We start from the raw sequence: 21,035 nt of genomic DNA on the forward strand, positions 1-21,035 counted from the left end.
CAACTCCAGTTCAAGGGGATCCAGCGCCCTCTTCTGGCCTTGATGGGTACCAGGAACACACAGTGCTGTGCAGACATATACAGGCCAAAATATTCCTATACATAGAATACAACAAATCTTTTAAAAATTAAAAAGAAAAGAAAACTCAAAGTCTTTTATAATCTCACCCTGTATTTCACATATCTGTGTCCTGACCCACTCCTATAAATACAATTACTTTGATTTGTCCCAAGAATGTGTGTGTTTGTGTGTGTGCGTGCGCGCGTGTTTGTGCACATGTGTGTGTGCATGTGTGTTGTGTGTGTTTGTGTGTGTTCATGTGCATGTGTGCGCATGTGTGTACATGCATGTGTGGGTATGTGCGTGTGGGTATTTGTGTATGCATGTACGTGTGTGTGTGTGCGCGCGCGCGCGCGTGTGTATGCTTGTATGTGTGTGTATGTGCATGTGTGTGTTATGAAAGCTTGAGACTGGCATCAGCCTGGGTCCTCGGAGTTGGTGCATCCTTTTCTGTCTGCTTATGTCCTCCTCTTACTTTTAATTTGTTGGTTTCCTACTTGGTCGACCTTTTTGTATCCTCTTTTAAAACATCCACTTTTGGCTTTTTATTGTTTTTCAGATTTTTCCTCTCTGTAATTCTCACTTTACCGCCTGTAATTTATAGTAGGCGATACAAGCATAAGCAGTATTAAATAAAGCCATCCCTGATTCTTTAATAATGAGTTTTAATTGTTTTGTATAAATCTGTTTCTCTTCAAAATGTTAACTTTCATTATCTTCTTATTGTTGGCTTTAAGACATTTTCCTTCCCAAGCACACTGCAGTTGAGGCTACTTTAAGCCTTTGTACTCTGGGAGGGACAATGACTAGAACTAGCTAAAGTTCTGGAGGAAGAAAAGTGGTCTCCGTTCTTCATTCTTCCCTTGCTTTCTGAGTGAACTCGAACAGTTGGGAATGTGTCAGACCTATTTTAACGTCAAGACCACAGAGACCTCATATGCATGAAATAAACGTGACTGTGATTTTTTTGTTAAATAAAATGAAAACTGTTGAGATATATTTTACATTTTTTAAGACTTGGCCATTTACACACACTTTAATGAGTTCTGGCAAGTTTCCATTTATTTCTTAGAGATTTATTTTTTTTTATTTTTTAAACAAAACTTTTAGAAATTCTTTGAAAATTTCATACGATGTCTTTGGATTTTATTCACCCCCTCCCGCCCCTTCATCTCTCACCTCCTTATCCATCCTACCCTATACTTCATGTCCTCTATTTATTTTTTAACCCACCAAGTCCAGTTTGTGCTATCCAAATACTCCCATCTGTGGTCATCTCCTGGAATATGGTTGATCGGGGGGGGGGGTCATACCCTTAAAAAATAAGCCTGTCTCTCGGCAGCTACCTGTTGTTAGTAGTTCTTCAGTGTCTTAGTCACGGTTCTATTGCTGTGAAGGGACCCCACAACCATGGCAACTCTTATAAAGGAAAACATCTAATCATGGTTTCAGATGTTCAGTTTATTATCATGGTGGGGAGCATGGCAACTGGAATTACGGTGTCCTCAGGCAGATATGATGCTGGAGAAGTCTGTATCTTGATCCAAAGGCAACAGGAAGTACACTGTCTCACAGGGCATGGCTTGAGTATATATGAGACCTCAAAGCCTGCCCTCACGGTAACACTCTTACCCCAGTAAGACCTTGCCTACTCCAAGAAGGCCATACCACCTAATAGTGCCATTTTCTTCCAAACCACCACACCTAGCTAGAGTTGGAACTTCATGCCTGTTTCCCCAATTCCACATCAGACTTTTATCTATTGAGCATGTGCAGGGCTGGTGAATGCTCTCACCACATAGTTCCTGTGCTCAACTGCCCTGTTGTGTCTAGAAAATACGACTTCACTGTCGTCACCCACCATCTCTGGCTCTGAAAATCTTTCTGCTCCTCTCCCACTTCAATGTCCTGAAGCCTTGGAAGGAAGAGGGTGTGATGTCCACATTTCTGTTGAAACTTCTTCCCAACCTCCCTAGCCTCCTGCTAAGTCTATAGCCCCTTTGATACTAACTTCCTGCTTGGTCAATTCTACTTCCTTTCTTTCTCTCCCCTTACTGGAATAACCCTTGCTGATTGTGTTTCTGACACGAAATGAGATGGATAAAAATCTCTCAATGATACTACAGTTTACACCTCAAAGTTTGACATTTCTTAGCCTAGGAACAGGGTCCTGACTCAGGTGTCTAGTACCAGGGCAATGAGTGGAGCCTGCCTAGTTGTACATCATTGGCTAATTTCCTGGTTGTTCTGGAATCCAGAAAACTGCTGCAGACTTCAAAAGTCCAGTTGCTTTTGGTTGAATAAATTCCCACAACCCTCAGTCCGTAGAACACGAGACTCTTAATTTCAAGGTGATGGGTTCAAGTCCCATGTTAGGCGCCAAGTTGCAAGAGAAATCCACACTTTTCCTACTTGGCAGTAGAACAGTGGAAACTGCATTGGGTTTTCATTTGACTTCTGAAAAGAGCAAGGGTCCTGAATGGACATCAAGGCATATGTCTGAGAATTCCACTCACCTGCGGTCATCAAGGCACGTGTCTGAGAATTCCACTCACCTGCGGTCATCAAGGCACGTGTCTGAGAATTCCACTCACCTGCGGTCATCAAGGCACGTGTCTGAGAATTCCACTCACCTGTGGTCACCAAGGCATGCATCTGAGAATTCCACCCACCTGTGGTCATCAAGGCACGTGACTGACAATTCCACTCACCTGCGGTCATCAAGGCATGCATCTGAGAATTCCACCCACCTGTGGTCATCAAGGCATACATCTGAGAATTCCACCCACCTGTGGTCACCAAGGCATGCATCTGAGAATTCCACCCACCTGTGGTCATCAAGGCATGTGACTGACAATTCCACTCACCTGCGGTCATCAAGGCACGTGACTGAGAATTCCACTCACCTGCGGTCATCAGGCATGCATCTGAGAATTCCACTCACCTGCGGTCATCAGGCATGCATCTGAGAATTCCACTCACCTGCGGTCATCAGGCATGCATCTGAGAATTCCACTCACCTGCGGTCATCAGGCATGCATCTGAGAATTCCACTCACCTGCGGTCATCAGGCATGCATCTGAGAATTCCACTCACCTGTGGTGTGAGGGGTGCACAGAAGCTGAAGAGACATTAACCAGTAAGAGAAAAATGGATTGCACAGGCTGGAAAGAAGGTCTGGTGTAATTGGTGCTTATGACACCTAATGACCGCCTGCGGCCCCAGGCAGGGGATTACAGGCAATCTGTCTTAATGGCTCATCTGGAGCCCTGCACTGATGCAATTACAGTGCATCCTAAGCCGGAGACTAGTTCCCATCAATTATGTTTTTAAATGATAACCAGAGAAAACTGCTTCCAAACACGCCACATATCTATTTAGTGACAGTACGCTGTGATTCCTTGTATTAAAAAAAAATCATGTATAGTTCTTGGGAACCCTTACCTGTATGCTATTTCTTACACTCTGAGGTAGTAAGCTGGCTCAATATTATTTTCCCTTTAATAGATCAGGCAACTCCCCAAATTTGGAGCTCTATAGATGCTTAAATCCCGATCTCGAGCCCTTTCTTTTATCTCCCAATACAAGGTGTATCTGGATTCTTATTACCTGGTGTGCTGTTACCCACAGTGTCTCTAGATGTGAAAGCCAAAATAAAATCGTCATCTTAGAGGTATAATAGACTTTTTTAGTGTTTCAACGATGTAGTTCTAGTTCCAGAAGCTGAAATATAGCCAACCTTGGTGAGATGCCAAATCCATCTAAGTTGTAGACACACAATGCAGATTTTCTGGAATGATGGTGTGCAATGGATGTTTCCAGGGATTCTTAGGCATGGTTGCTGTTTGAGTGAGTGTCTCAAATGCATCCAGTGCAGAAGAGAAGCCGCAGGCAAGCACGGCCTGCTACTGTGCTAATGCCTCTCTGTGCCTTCTTTTTGGCCTTGTGATCAGCCATGGCTACCATGTTGGTCATCTGTTCTTTTTAATGCTGTGCCTTTCTTTTGCACATGCATGTTTGTAGTTGTGATTCCTACTCTAGGTTCACCAGCCTCCCACCTTCTGTACTGAAGGCTAGCTGTATAACTACCCCTGGAGCCCTGAGCAGACTGTATCCATGGAAGGCGCTGTACTGCATGGCCCCTTTTCTTGGTTTTACTAACAACTTTGCAAGCATCTCAGAACCCCCCCCCTCTCCACGTGTGTGTGTGTGTGTGCTATTCATGACAAATTTTCTGTTTTACTCTCCATGTAAATTTTGGTTAATATTTTCCTCTTGTTTCCTTACATTTTGCTCTTCATATTTGGCATTTTTTAAACATCTGAAAGCTTCTGTGTCATGATGCCTTGTAGGGTGGACATGCAGATACCTTTTCTTATTGGCTGAATGGTTTCCTTATTTCGTCATACACTCTTTGTGTCTATTACGAGCCTTACAATTCTAGTTCACTGGGCAACAATTCTATAGGTCAGCCTTTTATTTTATTCTGAACTCAAATGGCTGTTTGCTGTTCACAGGGAGGGACTGTGTCCATCTATGCTTGGGTTTGGCACATAGAAATGCAATTACTTAATATTTGTTTGCTGAATGACTTGGGAGCACAAGTTGAGACCTGTATGATTGTGCAGCTTTGGAAATCAGAGTAGAATTTGTTTTAATGAATTGGATTTATGTGAATAGAAGACCATTGGTCTTCAAAACCTTACTATGCTGAATACATCCCCATGGCTTCCCACAGGAGTTATTGCACTTTCTGGAGTCCAGCCTCCGAATTTATTTGTGTTTTCAAGGTATCCTCTGCCCTAGATTTCATCCTTGTCGTTAGTTTTAACATTTTGCTAAGAGTTTGAGCCCATTTCCTGGCTCAGCAGTTAGCCCTTTGGGTGGAAAAGAACTTGTTAAACTCACAAAAAAAAATTGGTCATTTTTGTCCTTTGGTAAGTCTTTTTAATGGATAACAGCTCTTCAGAGCAGATTAGGAAAACAACGTTCTAGAAGGCAGGCCTTAGGGATGTATTTTGGTAAACACCTACTGACTTCAAGAGGCTCCAACTCTGGTTTTGTGTTAAGAGTCGCTAGGATATGTGGGTGCTCACCTCTCTTTAGATACCCTGATGTAATTGTTCGGGGGAGGGTCTTGAGTGTTCAGCAGTTTTATTTCCTCTCTCTCTCTTCCTCTCTCACCCCACTCCCCAATTTGGTTTCTCTGTGTAGCCCTGACTACCCTGGAACTTATTCCAGGGTGGCCTCAAACTCACAGATATCTACCTGCCTCTGCTTTCCCAGTGCTGGGACTAAGGTGTGAGCCACCACTGCCCAGCATCAGCTATTTTCAGAAACCCCTCTTCCTGCACGTGTGTGTATGTGTGTGTGTGTGTGTGTGTTGTAGGTGTGTTTAGTGTCATAATCAATTTTTTAAAATTACATTTATTTATTTGCTCTGTAAATAATGTAAGCATGCCATAGTGTTTATATGGAGGTCAGACGACAACTTGCAAGAGTAGATTCTCTCCTTTTACCATTTTGGTCCTGAAGATCCAACTCAGGCCATCAGCCCTTTTCCACCGTGCCATCCCACCGGCCTTGTCATTTGTTTTTACTGTTATTACCCTATTATCTGACTGTTTTCTTTTCCCTCCTTCCCTCCCTTCCTCTCCTCTCCTTCCTTCCTTCCTTCCTTCCTTCCTTCCTTCCTTCCTTCCCTCCCTCCCTCCCTCCCTCCCTCCCTCCCTCCCTCCCGTCTGTCTGTCTTTCTCAGAAAGTGTTTAGCTGGGTTTGCAGTTATTGGAGGTTAATCTCCATGACGGCAAAGCAAAGGCACAGTGGCCAGAACAGCCGACAGCTCACATCTTAATCCACAAGTAGGAGGCAGGGAGAGCTAACTCAGAATGGCATGAGTCTTTGAAAGCCTGCCCCAATGACATACGTCCTTCCCAAATATCCACTGAACAGAGACCATGTGTTTAAACAAATGAGCCTATGGTGGTGATTCTCATTCAAACCACAATATATGGTTACAATGATTTTGTATATTTTGAACATTAAAATTCTGTCTAAAGCTGGGCAGTGGTGGTATATGCCTTTTATCCCAGCACTCGGGAGGCAGAGATAGGTGGATCTCCATGAGTTTGAGGCCAGCCTAGTCTACAAAGTGAGTTCCAAGATTAGCTCCATAGCTCCAGAGAAACCCTGTCTCAAAGCAACAACAACAACAACAAAATTCTAAGTTTGAACTTTGAATTTTTGCGTGTGTTTCGTGGTGCACATGAATTAATACACATAATATAGTACACATATTAACTCATTGCTGGAGTTAATATGTAGGATTGAGCTCATTATGGGATGTAAGATCCAATTTCTTTATTAGATATTGCCATGTGTCCCAAAGTATTTATAGCAATGTGTGTGTGTGTATGTATGTGCATGTGTGTGTGTGTGTATGCAGAGACAGTGAGGTCCAGAATCTTGCTTAACTAATTATGTTAAATATGTTTATGAACATGTATTAATTGTTCACAGCAATTGGGTTTCATCCACGTTCACTATGCAGCTACATGCATACATTATACTTGGACTATATGTACCCCCTTTTATTTCCATGTCCTTTTAATGTGCTCCCATACATTCCACATATGTGGGAGAACAACAGTACAATTATTGTCTTTGTGAGACTAGTTTATTTCAGTTAATATGATGATGTCTCATCCTGCCCATTTATTCTCAAATGACATGATTTAATTCAACTTTTGGCCACATAAAACTCACTGGTGCGTGTGTGTGTGCATGTGTGTGTATGTCTGTATGTGTTTGCCACATTTTTTCTTTATCCATTCATTTGTTGGTAGGCACCAAGACTGATTCCATGTCCTGTGAATAGTGTCTCAATAAACACGGATACTCTTGGGAAAATCCTTACATTTTACTCTTAAGGAAATTTATTTAGTTAATTGTTATATTCTTTTACTATTTATTTATTGTGTATCAATGTATACATATACCAGCGTACATGTGTGAAGGTCAAAGGTGTAGATACTCTCTTTCTACCATGTATCCCCCAGGGACCAAACTCAGGTCCTTGGGCTTGTTAGCAAGTGCTGTTAGCAACCAAGTCATCTCACCAGCTCATCAATTTCTCACATGCCTCTTGTTTTTACATATATATAGCCACAGTTGTTATAATTGGTGAGCCTACATTAGCAATTTAAGTTTTATTTGTTTTTTGTTTGTTTGTTTTTTGTTTGGATTTTTGGAGACAGGGTTTCTCTGTAGCTTTGGTGCCTGTCCTGGAACTAGCTCTGTAGACCAGGCTGGCCTTGAACTCACAGAGATCCGCCTGCCTCTGCCTCCCAAGTGCTGGGATTAAAGGCGTGTGCCACCACTGCCCGGCACAATTTAAGTTTTAAATCTTCCATGCTGAAGGATAGACTAATAGAAAGGTATGGATGGTTCCACGTGCAGACTGACCGTGAAGCGTTACCACTTTCCTTAAAACACCCGCCTGTCCTCTCTCTTTCATCTTAGATGATCTGAAGTCCCCTCAGTATGTGCTGTTTTGTACACATCTTGCTCACTACAAAGCCAAGACCTGATTGACTTCTCTTTGGAGCGGTGACAGTTAATTTTGATTGTCAACTTGAATAGATTAAAAATCATCTCAGGTGTTCATGGGACACAGCTGTGAGTGTGTCTGTAAGGGCATTTCCAGAGAGGGTTAATGACTTAAAGGGAAAGACCTGTCTTGAACATGGCAGTGGCATCCCATGGGCTGGGTCCCAGACTTAATGAAAAAAAAAGGGGGGCATGTGGGGGGAGCAAGTTGAGTAGCGGCATTCACTTTTTCTGGCTTCTTGACCATGAATGCAATGTGATTGGCCACCTCCTGCTCCCAGCCCATGCCTTCCCTGCCATGGTAGAGGAATAGATAGCAAACATAAATCCCTTCCTCCTTTAAGTCGCTTCTTGTCAGATATTTGATCATAGCAACGAGAAAAGAAACTAAGAAAACTTGCACTGGGAGTGGGACCGTTGCTATGAGAACCCTGGCCATGTGCCTTGTGTGCTTTTGAAACTAGTTTCCGGGATGAATATGAGAGAATTTGGAGTTGTGAGCTGGGTACCTGCTAGGATTCTGCGAGAAGAGTGTAATGGTCCATTGCAGTGACAGTTTGGCAGAGCACACACCAGGAGACATGTGGACAGCGATGGCTGTGCTCACACGAGGTTTCAGCCATAAACACGGACTCGAGCAACAACTGAGCTAGAGGACGTTTTTCTTATGTTTTAGGGAAGAATCTGGTTTATTTTGCCCATGTCCTGAAAATTTGAGTGAGGCTGAATTAAAAATAGTGGACTACATTATTTAGTGGAAGATGGCAAAACATTCAGGATATGACATGGTTATTGCTTACAACATTTACCGAGATTTGAAGTGAGAGAAAGTAAGAGCTGTTTGTTGAGGAGAAAAGGAGCTTAAACGTGGGTGGGTATAGACAAAGTGGCTCCAGTGTTAGAGATTAGCGCCATTAAGGAGAAACCCTGGACTTTGCACTGGGACAATCAGAAAGATACCTTGAGGATAATCGGGAAGAAATTCCAGGGCTGCCTGTGCAAATATAGTCCCAGGATTGGCTTTTAAGATACACTGAAGCCAGACACACAGACGCTGTGGTTGCTCTGGGAGGGAGGGCCAGGCTACATTTTAAGCTCCCACTGCAACGTGGCATCTGGTAAGATGTAAGAGTCAAGAGTAAGAGGGTTGTCACGGGAGGTCTCTCTCCTGCCTGTCAGTTTTCAAATACCACTCTGAGGCCTAATATTAATTGCAAACTGTTTGGTTGATGGTCCAGGTTTCTTGCTGGCTACCTCTACGTATAAATTAGCCCATTTCTAATAATCTGTTTATTGCCACAAGCCCTATGGCGTACTGGAAATGCTCTGCCATCTTACTCCTCTGGTGGCTGTTGGCTTCTCCCAGACTCTGTCTTCTTTTCCCCTGTATTCAGTTTGGCTTTCCTGCCTAGCTATATTCTGCCCTTTTGTATGCCAAAGCAGCTTCTTTATTAACCAGTGGTAATAGAACATACTCACAGCACACATAGGGGCATCCCCCATCAGAGAGTCATGTAGGCTTGTGCCAAGAATGCATCTAAGTCCAGGCATTGTGTGGTGCTGCCGGTTACCTGCAAGGGTATGTGAAGCTGAGAGAGTGGAGCCTAGTTTGCGTATGGAGTCCTCAGGATATTGGACATGCCAAACAGCATTGGACATCTGCCATGTAAGGCTGCAGTGTAAAAGGAAGTACAGTAGTCTAGAAGAAAGGCTGTGTGTGCCTCAGGCAGCAGGGCTGGAGGAGCAGGGCTGTGTAAACTTATTGGAGAACCCATGGTGTTATCATTAGCCCCAGATGCTGGACATGGACCTGCAGGTTTTGGTATTTGCTTTGCTGGGTTTTGGTCTTACTTTGATCTAATATTTCCTTACTATGCCCCTATTCTTTCATTTTGAAATGGGGATATTTACTTTTGTGCCATTGTATATTGAAAATATATAATGTTTAAAAATTATTTTAGAGGGGTCATGTCAGGCTCACAGTTAAGAAATTTCTTTGAGTTTCAGACAAGATTTTGGACTTTGGTCTTTTGACCAATGTTGGAGCTGATAAACTCAAGAGACTCTTAGAGTGAGACTAAACTATTTTACCTTATGAGACGGCCGTGAGCTTTAAGGGTAGGTGGACTGTTTGGGTTTAAAAGGGACTTGCTTGGGTATCAAGTTGAGAAGGAGTGGACTTATGGTGGTTTGTTTTAATTGTCATCTTCACCGGGTTAAGAAACACTTGGGGCGTTAGTGAGGCATGACTTTGGGTGTGTCCAAAGAGGATTAACCACAGAGGCACGACCTGCCCTGAAGCAGGTGTCATCCTTCTGTGGGCTGGGGAAAGGAGAAAGCCAGCCAAGCAGCAACATTCACCTTTTTCTGCTTCCTGGTCGTGAGCACAGTATGAGAGCCACTTCAGTTTCCTGTCAACAAGAAACTGTGCCTTCGCAAACCACATGCCAAAGGCAATCTCTCCTACCGTCAGCTGCTTCTTGTTGGGTATTGGTCATGGCCATGAGCCTGGATTAATTGGATCCTTTTTGCGCATGCCAGACTTGTTTTATAAGCAGAGAAACTGATGCTCCACAGAGCAAGGCGTGTGAGAATCAAGCTTTGTTCCCTGCTAAGGGCAGATAGGCCCTCACCCTTCCGAAACAGGAGTGGTTTATTGAAAGTCACGGCCTGTTCAGTTCCTCTCTGGGTCTGGGTGATTGTGTTCCCAGGATGTTAGAAGTTGTACCTTCTAATGTGTGCCATCAGAGCAATTATTAGTAATTCTGCTTGGTTACATTACTCCACATAATTCCTGCTACTAGCTAAATAAACAGGAAGAGACATCTACTTAGGTCTTTTCTCTTTTTTTGTCTTTATTTTAATTAAACAGCCCTACCTCTGCCTGACTGTATAACCCCTTTCCACAGTTGGTTTTCTTGGCTGCTGTTAAGAAATCGGAACCTTCTAACAAGCAGAATTATTTATATGTGTCACGATGCTTCCTATTTCAGGCTCTTTGCCTTCTCCATGCTGAACATCACACTGAATGAGAGCGCTCACTCTTTAACACTCCCGTAGCTTTATTCTGTGCTTTCTTTGGCCATCAGAGGAAACTTCTCTCCCTGCCTTCCCTCCTCCTTCCTCTTCCAGAAGTGGGGAAGATCTGAGGCTAAGGCCGAGAGGATAGTGAGCTGCAGGGTCATGACTGTTCTCTCCCATTTGAGATGTGAGGCTGGGCCCCCTCTCGCCTCGTAAATCGAGAGTAGATGCTTGGGACGAGCCAGGCAGGCGTGAAAGTTTCTGCTGCTGGAGGGAGCGAGGCCCCCACAGTCACTCTTCTTGGTCAGCTGAACATAGTCAGCAGTACCCCAGTTTTAGAACACTGCAGCAGGCCCTAAGCAGGACTGTTCACGTACTGAACCCATGCGTGCCTTTACCAGTGCTACTGTTTGAACTCCAGGGGGTTTAGATATCCTCTCTTTCTCTCTCTCTCTCTCTCTCTCTCTCTCTCTCTCTCTCTTTCTCTTTCTCTCTCTCTCTCTCAGTTGTGTTTTTCTCGGGAGAAAACTGCAGCCTGTACAAACACGAGACCTTTCTCACCACTTCCACATCGGGATCTGTGGTGTAAAAGTTCCATTTAGTGTGGCCGCTCAGTATCTCATGCCGATCGGCTCTCCTCGGCTGGCCAGGGTATGTGTGCATGTGTGTGCAGGTGCGTGTTTGCTTTGTTACCTGATCCTAACAAGTCTCTTCCTGGTTATTATTTGAAATAAGAAAAATAAGTACAAATGTTGTCAGACTTGTCCTGCAGGGGGCCTGCTAAGAATAAAAGCCATGATTTTTAAGTAAATAAGTAAAATGGTCATAAATTTCAAGGATAAAAAAAGAATCAATTCTTTGGTGCCTAGGGTCCATGAGGCATTCGGTTGAGTTTCCAGCACGTGGAGAGGAAAAGCCAATGTAAGCCTTGTGATTTTTCATAAAGATGAGTTGAAGCATGTCAAACAAATACACAGTAACTGTGTGCAGCCAGGGCTGCGGATCTACTTTAGATGTTTTGGTGTTTAGGATGCTGTTCCACTGTAGAGGGGCTATGTGCTGTGTCTCATAACAAATGATAGCGCCACTATGCAGGGGACTGGGTGGTACTATCCAGTGATAAGGAGCCAGGTATCGTTCTTGTGTATTTGAAATCTAAAGCCCTTAGTCATTGATGCAGATGTAGAGAAAGCTGAGCAGACCCGTGAATGTGTAAACCGAGCAGTTTTATTTTGTATCCATGCACAGCAGGACGTTTCTCTCTGCTGCGTTGGGATTTTGTTCCATGATCCCTCCACAAATACTCCTCACATGCACGAGACAAAGCTGTGCTTATGACTGCCCTAGTGAATCTGGGAGCCCTGCTCCAAACCCTTACTGGCTGCAGGGGCTGGGGGTGGCAAGACAGGAATTCATTGAGAAATTGAAGCTTGGTTTCATAAAGATTTTTTTTCATTGTGGGAGTAGGGTTGGTGATGGTGGGGGGAATGGCAGGTTCAGATGGGGGCCTTCATGGGAGTTGGCAAGGATCATGATGGTTTAAATTGGATTTAGGGCTTCTCTACTGTCCATTGGTGGTTCCTGCTGAAGGGTTGATGAGTCTTGTGGGAAATTTCTGCAGTAAACAGTCCCTGGTTTGCCTGGGCAGGAGTCTCTGGCAATAGTGAAGTTATGTTAATGAAGACAGAAAACAATAAGATCATGGTTCTGTGGACAGTGAGCTGTGTGGGAAGCTGGCATTTTGGTCCTTAATGTTCTCGTTGTGTGTGGGAATACCAGCTGGGAGTCCACAGTTTCTGTTGTGAGGCTTCATTTAGGAGCTATGTCGGAGAGAATGGAGAGTGATGGGGTCCCTTGTAGCAGCCCAGTCCAAGATGAAAAGCCAGCGTCCACAGGGGCTTGCCATTCGTGTGTAATTTCATCTGTAAATGCTTAGCAAGTGTGCCAGGCACTGTGATGCTCGCGGGATCCCACAGGACAGAAGACGAGGTCCTTACCCTTTTGGGCCTTTCGTTCTGCTGTCTAGCTCTCTTGGGTTATGAATATATAATCAGTATCATTACTTACTAGACCCCATGGTGTGCTGCTCATCACAACAGATCTGTAGTGACCATCTTTGTGTTTAGGCTGTTAGAATGCCTTTAAAGTGTGAGCATGCCTATAAAGTTCATGAGCCTGGCATGTATGTATGTGTGTATGTGTATGTGTGTGTGTATGTATGTATGTATGTATGTGTGTATGTGTGTATGTGTGTATGTGTGTGTGTATGTATGTATGTATGTATGTATGTATGTATCTTGCTATGTTGCCCAGGTTAGTGTCAAGTTCCTGGGCACAAGTGATCCTCCTGCCTCACAGCCCTGAGCTCTGGGATTCCAGGCAGGTGCCGCCACAATCAGTTTGGGTCTAGCTTTTTAATATAAGGAAATGTTTTTTATATTTTACCTATTTCCAGTATAGTGCTTGTCATGAATCGCCTATGTCCTAGGTACTGTAGGGAGACAAGTGTACAAACTCTCTCTATAGTACATATGAAGTAAATATGCACACACAATTGAGACATAGATAGTTAATTACTTTTCAACTCTGCAAGTACTTAATGGCCTTATGCATTACCAGCTACTGTTAAGAAGGAAAACCTTTGCGGGCCCGTCAGCTTATACAGTGGAAGTCAGCAAATGATCACAGCATGCGGCAGTAAACATCCCAGTGGAAACTAGCAGGAGGCTGCCGAGGACCCCGTGCAGGGCCATCTGCGAAGGCATCGCACCAGGGGGCCTTTGGCAGTGTGGAGATGTGGGCTGGGTACACACAATTACTGTGAGTCTGGGGACAGACCGTGGTCACGAGTGCTCTAGACTTAAGAAACTGCTTTCTGCCACAGCCTCTCATGAGGGAGGACTAGCTCTGAAGACAAATGGTAGAAACGGAGGTTTCTGTGTGCCTTTGGTCTTGATAGTCTGTCTTGTCTGTGTGGCAGGATCTTCTTAGTTGGATACCTTAGAAATTGGTGAGCGTATTTCCAAAGGATGATCTTTCCTGAGAACTTGTCTCCTCCCATAATGTTCCTGCATCCTGAGTGGCAACAGGATGTAGCATAGTGGATGGAAAGAGCCTGTACCAGTCATGGGTGTCATAGCTCCAGTGTTCTCTGGCTCCCTGACCTCCAGAAAACCTCAGGGCCTCTCATCATTTGTAGAGCATGAGGTCAAGATGAGATACTTTCGATTCCTTCCAGCCCTGATGTTTCTGTTATACCCAGTTGACCAGCTCTTTAATAAAATGTACAAGACAAAGTTTATGAGTGGAGGAACTGACAACGTTTTCCCTTCTCTTCAGTGTCTCTCCACAGAGAGTCTCTCCTGCACCTGGCCGTGAGATGGGGCCTGCCTAAGCTTTTCCACTTCCTCTTGTGTCTCCCGGGGGGCGTCAAGGCCTTGGAGCTACCCAATGAAGAGGGTACCACACCATTAGACCTGGCTTTGCATGGTGGACATTCCATGCTGGTGGAAGACATCGCAAAGTAAGTTCAGTTGCTTGATAGTGTCTCTCTTGACCATGTCCTTAAAGCTGCCGAGCGTTATGAGAAAACGGGGACAACTAAACCATCTGCTAATGTTGGCTTGTGTTTTATACAGCTAGTCTTCTTGTACAAATATACACTTGGTACCAGTATATGCTTAGCTGGTGCATATGTGATACCTTGGTTGGGAGTATTTTGTGGAGGAGAGACAGGGAGAATGATGAAGAAAGAGTTGTCCAAACGGTGGCCTACACTGTCCTTCAGGCTTTAGCTTCAACATCATTTCCTTAACAGAGGCTTCTGAATTATGTTCTTGTATGATTATGATTAATTTTAGTAATAGTCACAGGATGACCTTTTACTTTTTTGGCTATCTTCTAAACCATTTGAGAGATGAGAACATTTTTCCTTTACTTACTGGACTATTTCTAGTTCAATGCCGGTGTCATAATTTCCATTGTAAGAATGGCAGGTAAGCTATAGGTGTAGTCACTAGGGTTTAGTGAGTTCATGTAAGGAAGATAATCTGTTACCTATGAAGCTGTCTGTGTCGGCAGTGTTCTCAACATTCCCAGTGACTGACCAGCGGATTATGTGCTCCTTTGGTTCAGATGAATTGTCCTCGGTTATGAAAGAAGGAGCCAGATATAGTGATTGCCTTGATATACTATGGTAAAATACAAATTATAACTAGAATAGTACATTGAAAATTACAATAAAAATTTAACTATTGCTAGAGTATTATTACATGGTCTATCTTAGTGGGATGGTTTTTCTTGTTTGGCTCATATAGATCAATGTAATTAATTTGATGTGATTAATTAATGGTAATTTGATGCTTAAGTGGGCATTAGGTAGAAACCAGAACTTTCTCTTTCTCCTCCCCTGCTTTATTTGATCAAATTGTCATTAACCAAGGGACAAGCCTCTCCAGAGGGAATTGTCCTTTCCTTTGCTTATGAACACAACCCTGTTTTCTTGGCTACAAAGAACAGGGCAAGAACGTGTCCCATAACTGAGTTACGGCTGCTGGTGCAGTGTTCCCCCCTGGAGGTAGACTTATCTGCTGGTGCTTTGCCCCTCCTTCTTGTTTCCAGCACCAGAAGATACTGTATGTTTTAAAAATTTACATGTTTAATAGATCAATTCATAGGCAGAATTAAAAGTAGACTCAATTATGTCATAATATTATGTGATTATATGATCGCATGATGGAGTATCTGTGTTTCAAATTAGAGCCGCTACTCAGTCCCATGGACCTTTCACCTCAGTGGCTCGTTTTCTAGAAGATTCTGGAATTCGTGTGAAGACTGTATCTTCCAGTAAAATTGGTCTTTACAGATCCCTTTCTGTCACTCCATCTGATGGAGATAAGTCAGCTCAAAGGCACCTCCATTTTAAATGGAGGTATGTCCTTTGAATCTGTTTTAGGTTGAAAATTTCCCATTTCCAATGCATTTGCTATACCCAGCCTTCTATACATCACTGGGCAACATGGTCCACATTTGTAGCCTCATGGTTGTGTGACTGACTGTGGGATGAGGCTTTTTGCCACTACGTATGTACCTCCTCCAGCCTGGGTAAAATCAAAATTCAAACCCGGAAAGTAACATTTCTAATGAATTCACGTATCTTCCACAGCATTGTAGCATTGACAAAGTAGAAATCAAGCCATTGTAAGTAAGTTACAGGCTCTCAGCTGTATTTCTGTAAAGCAAACATTCATTAGCAAAATGAGATCATGCCAGAGGCAGAAAGGGACAGAGCTGGTTCTGTAAAGCGAGGGATCTGGGGAACTGTCTGTTGGATGTGACCACATGATAGACCTGAATATTTTTCTCCTGGAGCCTCTTTACTGTTACCAGTGCATGATATTACAAGCTGTGCTTATTTGCTGCTGTAATTCCAGCCACCAAGAAGGTGGATAGCTAACACAGTTGTTCTTCGCCAGCCGAGACAGATGAGAAAATAAGCTTATATTCGAGAACTTAGTTTGGGGCTGTCGTTTCATTGTTAGCGAGTGTGTTCAAGACTATGACCTAATCAAATCTGTGCGTGTTCTGATTTGCACGAGGAAGCGATTTAGCACAGTGGTACCAGTGGGTTAGGAATCTTTCAGTTGTTTGTCACATCCAAAGCTCTCCGTACTCCCTGGAGATCCTATGTGTTTTCCATTATAATCGCCTAACAAGCGATCCGTTGCCTGCTAATTTGTTCTACATGAGCTGCATTAAAGGGAGAGACATCTTTTCCAATTAAAAGGTGAGTGGAACAGTGAGGTACATTTCTATGCTTTAAAGTCAGGACTGCTTTGTTATTTATGAATAGTTACAGCCTTTTAAAAACCACCCACTAAGTGGAAAAATAAAGATGGCGTGACCCCGATCTGTTTACACACGCTTGTGTAATTGAGTGTGTAAGTGACTTTGAAGGATCATTTTCCATTCGGAGTTGTAATATCAGGGCAGGATGGGGGGTGGCTTCTGTGAAGCTGTTGGGTTTTGACCTGTGGTGGTTCAGTTTACAGGGTAGCCGGTCCCCAGGCTTCTCCCGACTGCGCCTCCACGAAGATGCGTCTCTACAGTTCGCTCACTCATCGGAAACCTTGACTCTGACTGTTAACCACACAGCCGAGCATTTGCTGGAGGCAGATATCAAGCTCTTCCGGAAGTATTTTTGGGACAGGACCTTTCTTGTCAAGGTTTGTACCGCGGTTCTCGTACTCCATGGTGCATGCTCCTTTAGTGCGTGTGGAATCTACGCACTGTTTTGGAACGGTGCTTGGTCGAAAACAGGGCTTTTTCCTAATGAAAACTTGAGGTCACGAAGCTAGAGCCTGCGCTGATCAGCGGAATGGAGACCAGCGCAGCTTTAGGCAGCTCAGAAGCAGCAGTCTGTCCATTCTTGTTTCGCTTGCCTTTCTTTTGTTGTGGGTTTTGTTTTCTGAGACAGGGTCTTGCTGTGTAGCCCAGGCTATCCTTGAGTTTAGGATCCTTCCATCTTTGTACGTGAACTGCAAACTTGTGCCTGGGTACCAGGCTTCCACAAATAAGTTTTAATATCCTAATACCGTTCATTTTCTCTACTTTTTGACAGTATTCTGATTCTTACCTTACAGTTCATAGCGTGTTCTGATGGACTTTCTTATGACTTAGATCTTTACCTCTGTCCTGTTTGTATATGAACAGGACAGGTGAGAACATAGTCCTTTTATAGAGATTTGCTCTTTCCTGTCATGTCTGTGACACCAGATTTGAGGGCTCCTATGGCCTGCACATCTCAGGATCAAAACATTTCATCATTCTTAGTAGTTCATACTCTCTGCACAAATATATAGAATATTTGTACTTTTCATTTTTATTAAGCAAACTTGCTTTGACTATGACCTGATTCGGTCTGGTAGACAGTGCTCAGCTGCCCTGGGGGTCTCTGTCTAGATCCTGTGACCCCACGTGTCAAGCACATCTACTTGTAAGGCAGTTTTCTTTGGCTGCACAGGCTTTCAACCAGATTAAAACATCAGCTCAGAGAAATAGACACTGCCATCTATCATAGTTTGGCTTCTATGTTGATGTTATATAATTAACTACAAAGGCAATTAAAGTGTTTTAAATAGCAAATAAATGTTATCAGCATATCCCACGTAAAATTTTAATTTGAATAATTCAAGTGAAGCATGTTCTACAAGGTCTCTCTCCCATTGGGATTTAGAAATTTGTATGTCATTTTCTGGCATGTATGGTTCTATTTAGTATACACAAGTGAGGGCCGAGCTTCAAGCATTTGTCATTTAATGATATTAAAGCCTCCAGCCATCCTGTAGCTTCTCGTGGAAGTACCGAAAGGTGACGAGTCCCTGCCAGGCAGATGCTGGGCTACATTGCACAATATTCTCAAGAGGAGTCTGGCCCCAGAAGCCCCACAGGGATGGAGCCTGGCAACATGCATGGTCCCGGGAGAGCTGTTCAGAGAGCAGCTGCATGACACATGGCTGTTGTGGGGGTTTCTGTTCTGCCCGGTTCCACAGTTGTTAAGTCTCAAAGAAATCACACAGAGTTCTACATTAGTTATAAACTGATTGTCCCATTAGCTCAGGCTTCTTATTAACTCTTATAACTTAACATTAGCCCATTATTCTTATCTGTGTTAGCCACATGACTCAGTACATTTTTCTGCGAGGTAGTCACATTGTGCTTCTTCTGTGGCTGGGTCAGGACTGCCGAATAAGACTTCCTTCTTCCCAGAATTCTTCTGTTCTCATTGACCCACCTCTACTTCTTGTCTGTTTGTCCCACCTATACTTCCTGCCTGGTGACTGGCCAATCAGCATTTATTTAAAATATAATTGACAGGATACAGACCATTGTCCCACAGCACATGGTGACTAACAGGAAGAATAGAACACGTTCCATGTGCAGCAAACTCTTTGGGCATTTGCATCATTGCAGACTCCTTCAGCTGGGTTTGCTGAAATTGCACACATTTGAGAGACTGACTTCAGCAAAGCTATGGGATGAATAAAATGAGATGTCACGATCATTTTATTGCAGCGGGCTCTGCAATAACAATGGTAAGAGAGTTTCTGAGGTTTCATTTCATGAAAACGTAAGAGAACCAATTAAGTAGGCGTGGTGGTTTGCTCCTGTCATCCTGTTGCTTGGGAAGTGAACAAGGGGACTGGGAAGATGGGAGGAAGGCCAATGTTCCTCCTGCCATCCAGCCATCCACTCCAACTGCCATGACAGATGGTGCCACATGTTCCTGAAGTTAAAACTGGTCATGCAGTATCTTACGTGGTTAGATGTTATTGTACGTATAAGCAAAAGGCAGACTATTTTTTATCAATTATTAATTTACTTTTACTTTATGTGTATGCATGTTTTGCCTGCATGTATTGTGTGTGTACCATAAGTGTGTCTGGTGCTCATAGAACCAGAGGAGGGTGTTGGATTCCCTGGAATTAGACTTAAGGGTGGTTGTGAGTTGCCATGTGGTTGCTGGGAACTGATCAGTAGTCATCTGTAATAGCAAAGTGCTCTTAACCACTAAGCTATCACTCTAGCCCCCAAAGGCAATTCTCATTTGGGGTGTTTATACTACACTTTGACAGTTGTGGATAATAAGTAGTAATGTGGATGCCTATGTTATATGTATACAGTATACTCATGCTAACCCAGGAGTAGTGACACACACATGTTTCTCAGAATATATATATATTTTTATAATTTGAGTGCTCTGGGGGCTAAGACAGGAAGATTACAAATTTTAGGCCAGCATGGGCTACATACAGAGATCCTGTTTCAAAACATAAGAAAGAAAAAGAGAGAGAAGGGAGGAAAATAAAAAGAATTCAAGTTTATTGAATCTGATATGTACTAAAATCTGCTTTTGTATGATCACAGTCTGGTACATGGAACCTCACACTCGGTCCCCTCAAGGAGACATGCTCATTCGAACTAGTCTGAGCTTGTCTCTGTTACATACAGCTCTGTAGAACATAATCATGAAACCTTTTCAAATCCTCAGCTTGCCTTCTCATGTACCAGAACTATGCCTCTCGTCACCTTTAGAAGCCACACTTGGTCAGAGCTGTTAATGTTTTCACTCTGCCTTGTAGTTGATGTCAAGATAATGCCAGTTTGTAATAAATGCTTGTCTTAGTCACTGTTCTATTGCAGTGAAGAGACACCATGGCCAAGGCAGCTTACAAAAGAAAGCATTTGATTGGGGACTTGTTTACAGTTTCAGAGGGTGAGTCCATGACCATCATGAGGGGACTCATGGCTTGAGAACAGTAGAGAGAGGAGAGAGAGAGAGAGAGAGAGAGAGAGAGAGAGAGAGAGAGAGAGAGAGAGATCCAGACACAGAGGACAGAGACAGACTGGGTGAGGCATAGGTGTGTCACTGGGGGTGACACGCCAACAAGACCACACCTCCTAATCTTTTCCAAAACAGTACTACTAACTAAGGACCAAACATTCAAACATATGAGCCTATGGGAGCCATTCTCATTAAACTACCACAGTACTAAAAGCCAAACTGTTGCTGAATATCCAAACTGCAGTGATAAATGGTAAGAAATTTAGGCTGGCAAAGTGGTTCAGCAGGTAACAAGCACTTGGAGCCAGACTTGATGGTCTGAGTTCCACCCTGGGGACACACACAGTGGAAGGAAAGAATCAACCCCTGTGAGATGTCCTCTGTTGCACACACACACACACACACACACACACACACACACACACTCACTATCACATACACACACACTCACACACACACACCAGCACATGAATGCCACACACATAAATGCACACATACACAAAATAAATAAATCAATAAAATTTAGTGAAGGATTTAAAAAAGTAAAAAAAAAACAGTCTCTTGCTACACATGCATGTATAGCAATCTAAATATGTCTATGTATATATTTTGTTGGTTTGTTTTATTTTGCTGTGTTGTGTTGGGGATTGAACTGACAGCCTGTCAGATAGACAGCCTGTGATAAGCAAGAACTTGCCTGTACCTTCTCATGCTTTTTTTTTAGAGTTGCCTTTTTTTTTACTTTTTTTTTTTTAATTTATTTATTTATTAAGGATTTCTGCCTCCTCCCCACCACTGCCTCCCATTTCCCTCCCCCTCCCCCGATCAAGTCACCCTCCCTCATCTGCTCAAAGAGCAATCAGGGTTCCCTGACCTGTGGGAAGCCCAAGGACCACCCACCTCTATCCAGGTCTCCTAAGGTGAGCATCCAAACTGCCTAGGCTCTCCCAAAGCCAGTACGTGCAGTAGGATCAAAAACCCACTGCGATTGTTCTTGAGTTCC

At 43.4% G+C, this 21,035-nt stretch overlaps 1 protein-coding gene across 2 annotated transcripts in view; it reads left to right on the forward strand.

Moving 5' to 3' along the window:
* Positions 1-21,035, forward strand: part of Arhgef28 (Rho guanine nucleotide exchange factor 28) — a 290,004-nt gene that overhangs the window by 116,774 nt on the left and 152,195 nt on the right. For both annotated transcript variants that reach the window (XM_075976247.1, XM_075976246.1), the window contains exons 5-6: positions 14,029-14,212; positions 16,733-16,913. In XM_075976247.1, coding sequence (XP_075832362.1) covers positions 14,029-14,212; positions 16,733-16,913 — 365 coding nt within the window. The remainder of the gene's footprint in view (positions 1-14,028; positions 14,213-16,732; positions 16,914-21,035) is intronic.

The sequence above is a fragment of the Microtus pennsylvanicus genome, chromosome 6 (assembly GCF_037038515.1).
Source record: "Microtus pennsylvanicus isolate mMicPen1 chromosome 6, mMicPen1.hap1, whole genome shotgun sequence".
NCBI classification, from domain to species: domain Eukaryota; kingdom Metazoa; phylum Chordata; class Mammalia; order Rodentia; family Cricetidae; genus Microtus; species Microtus pennsylvanicus.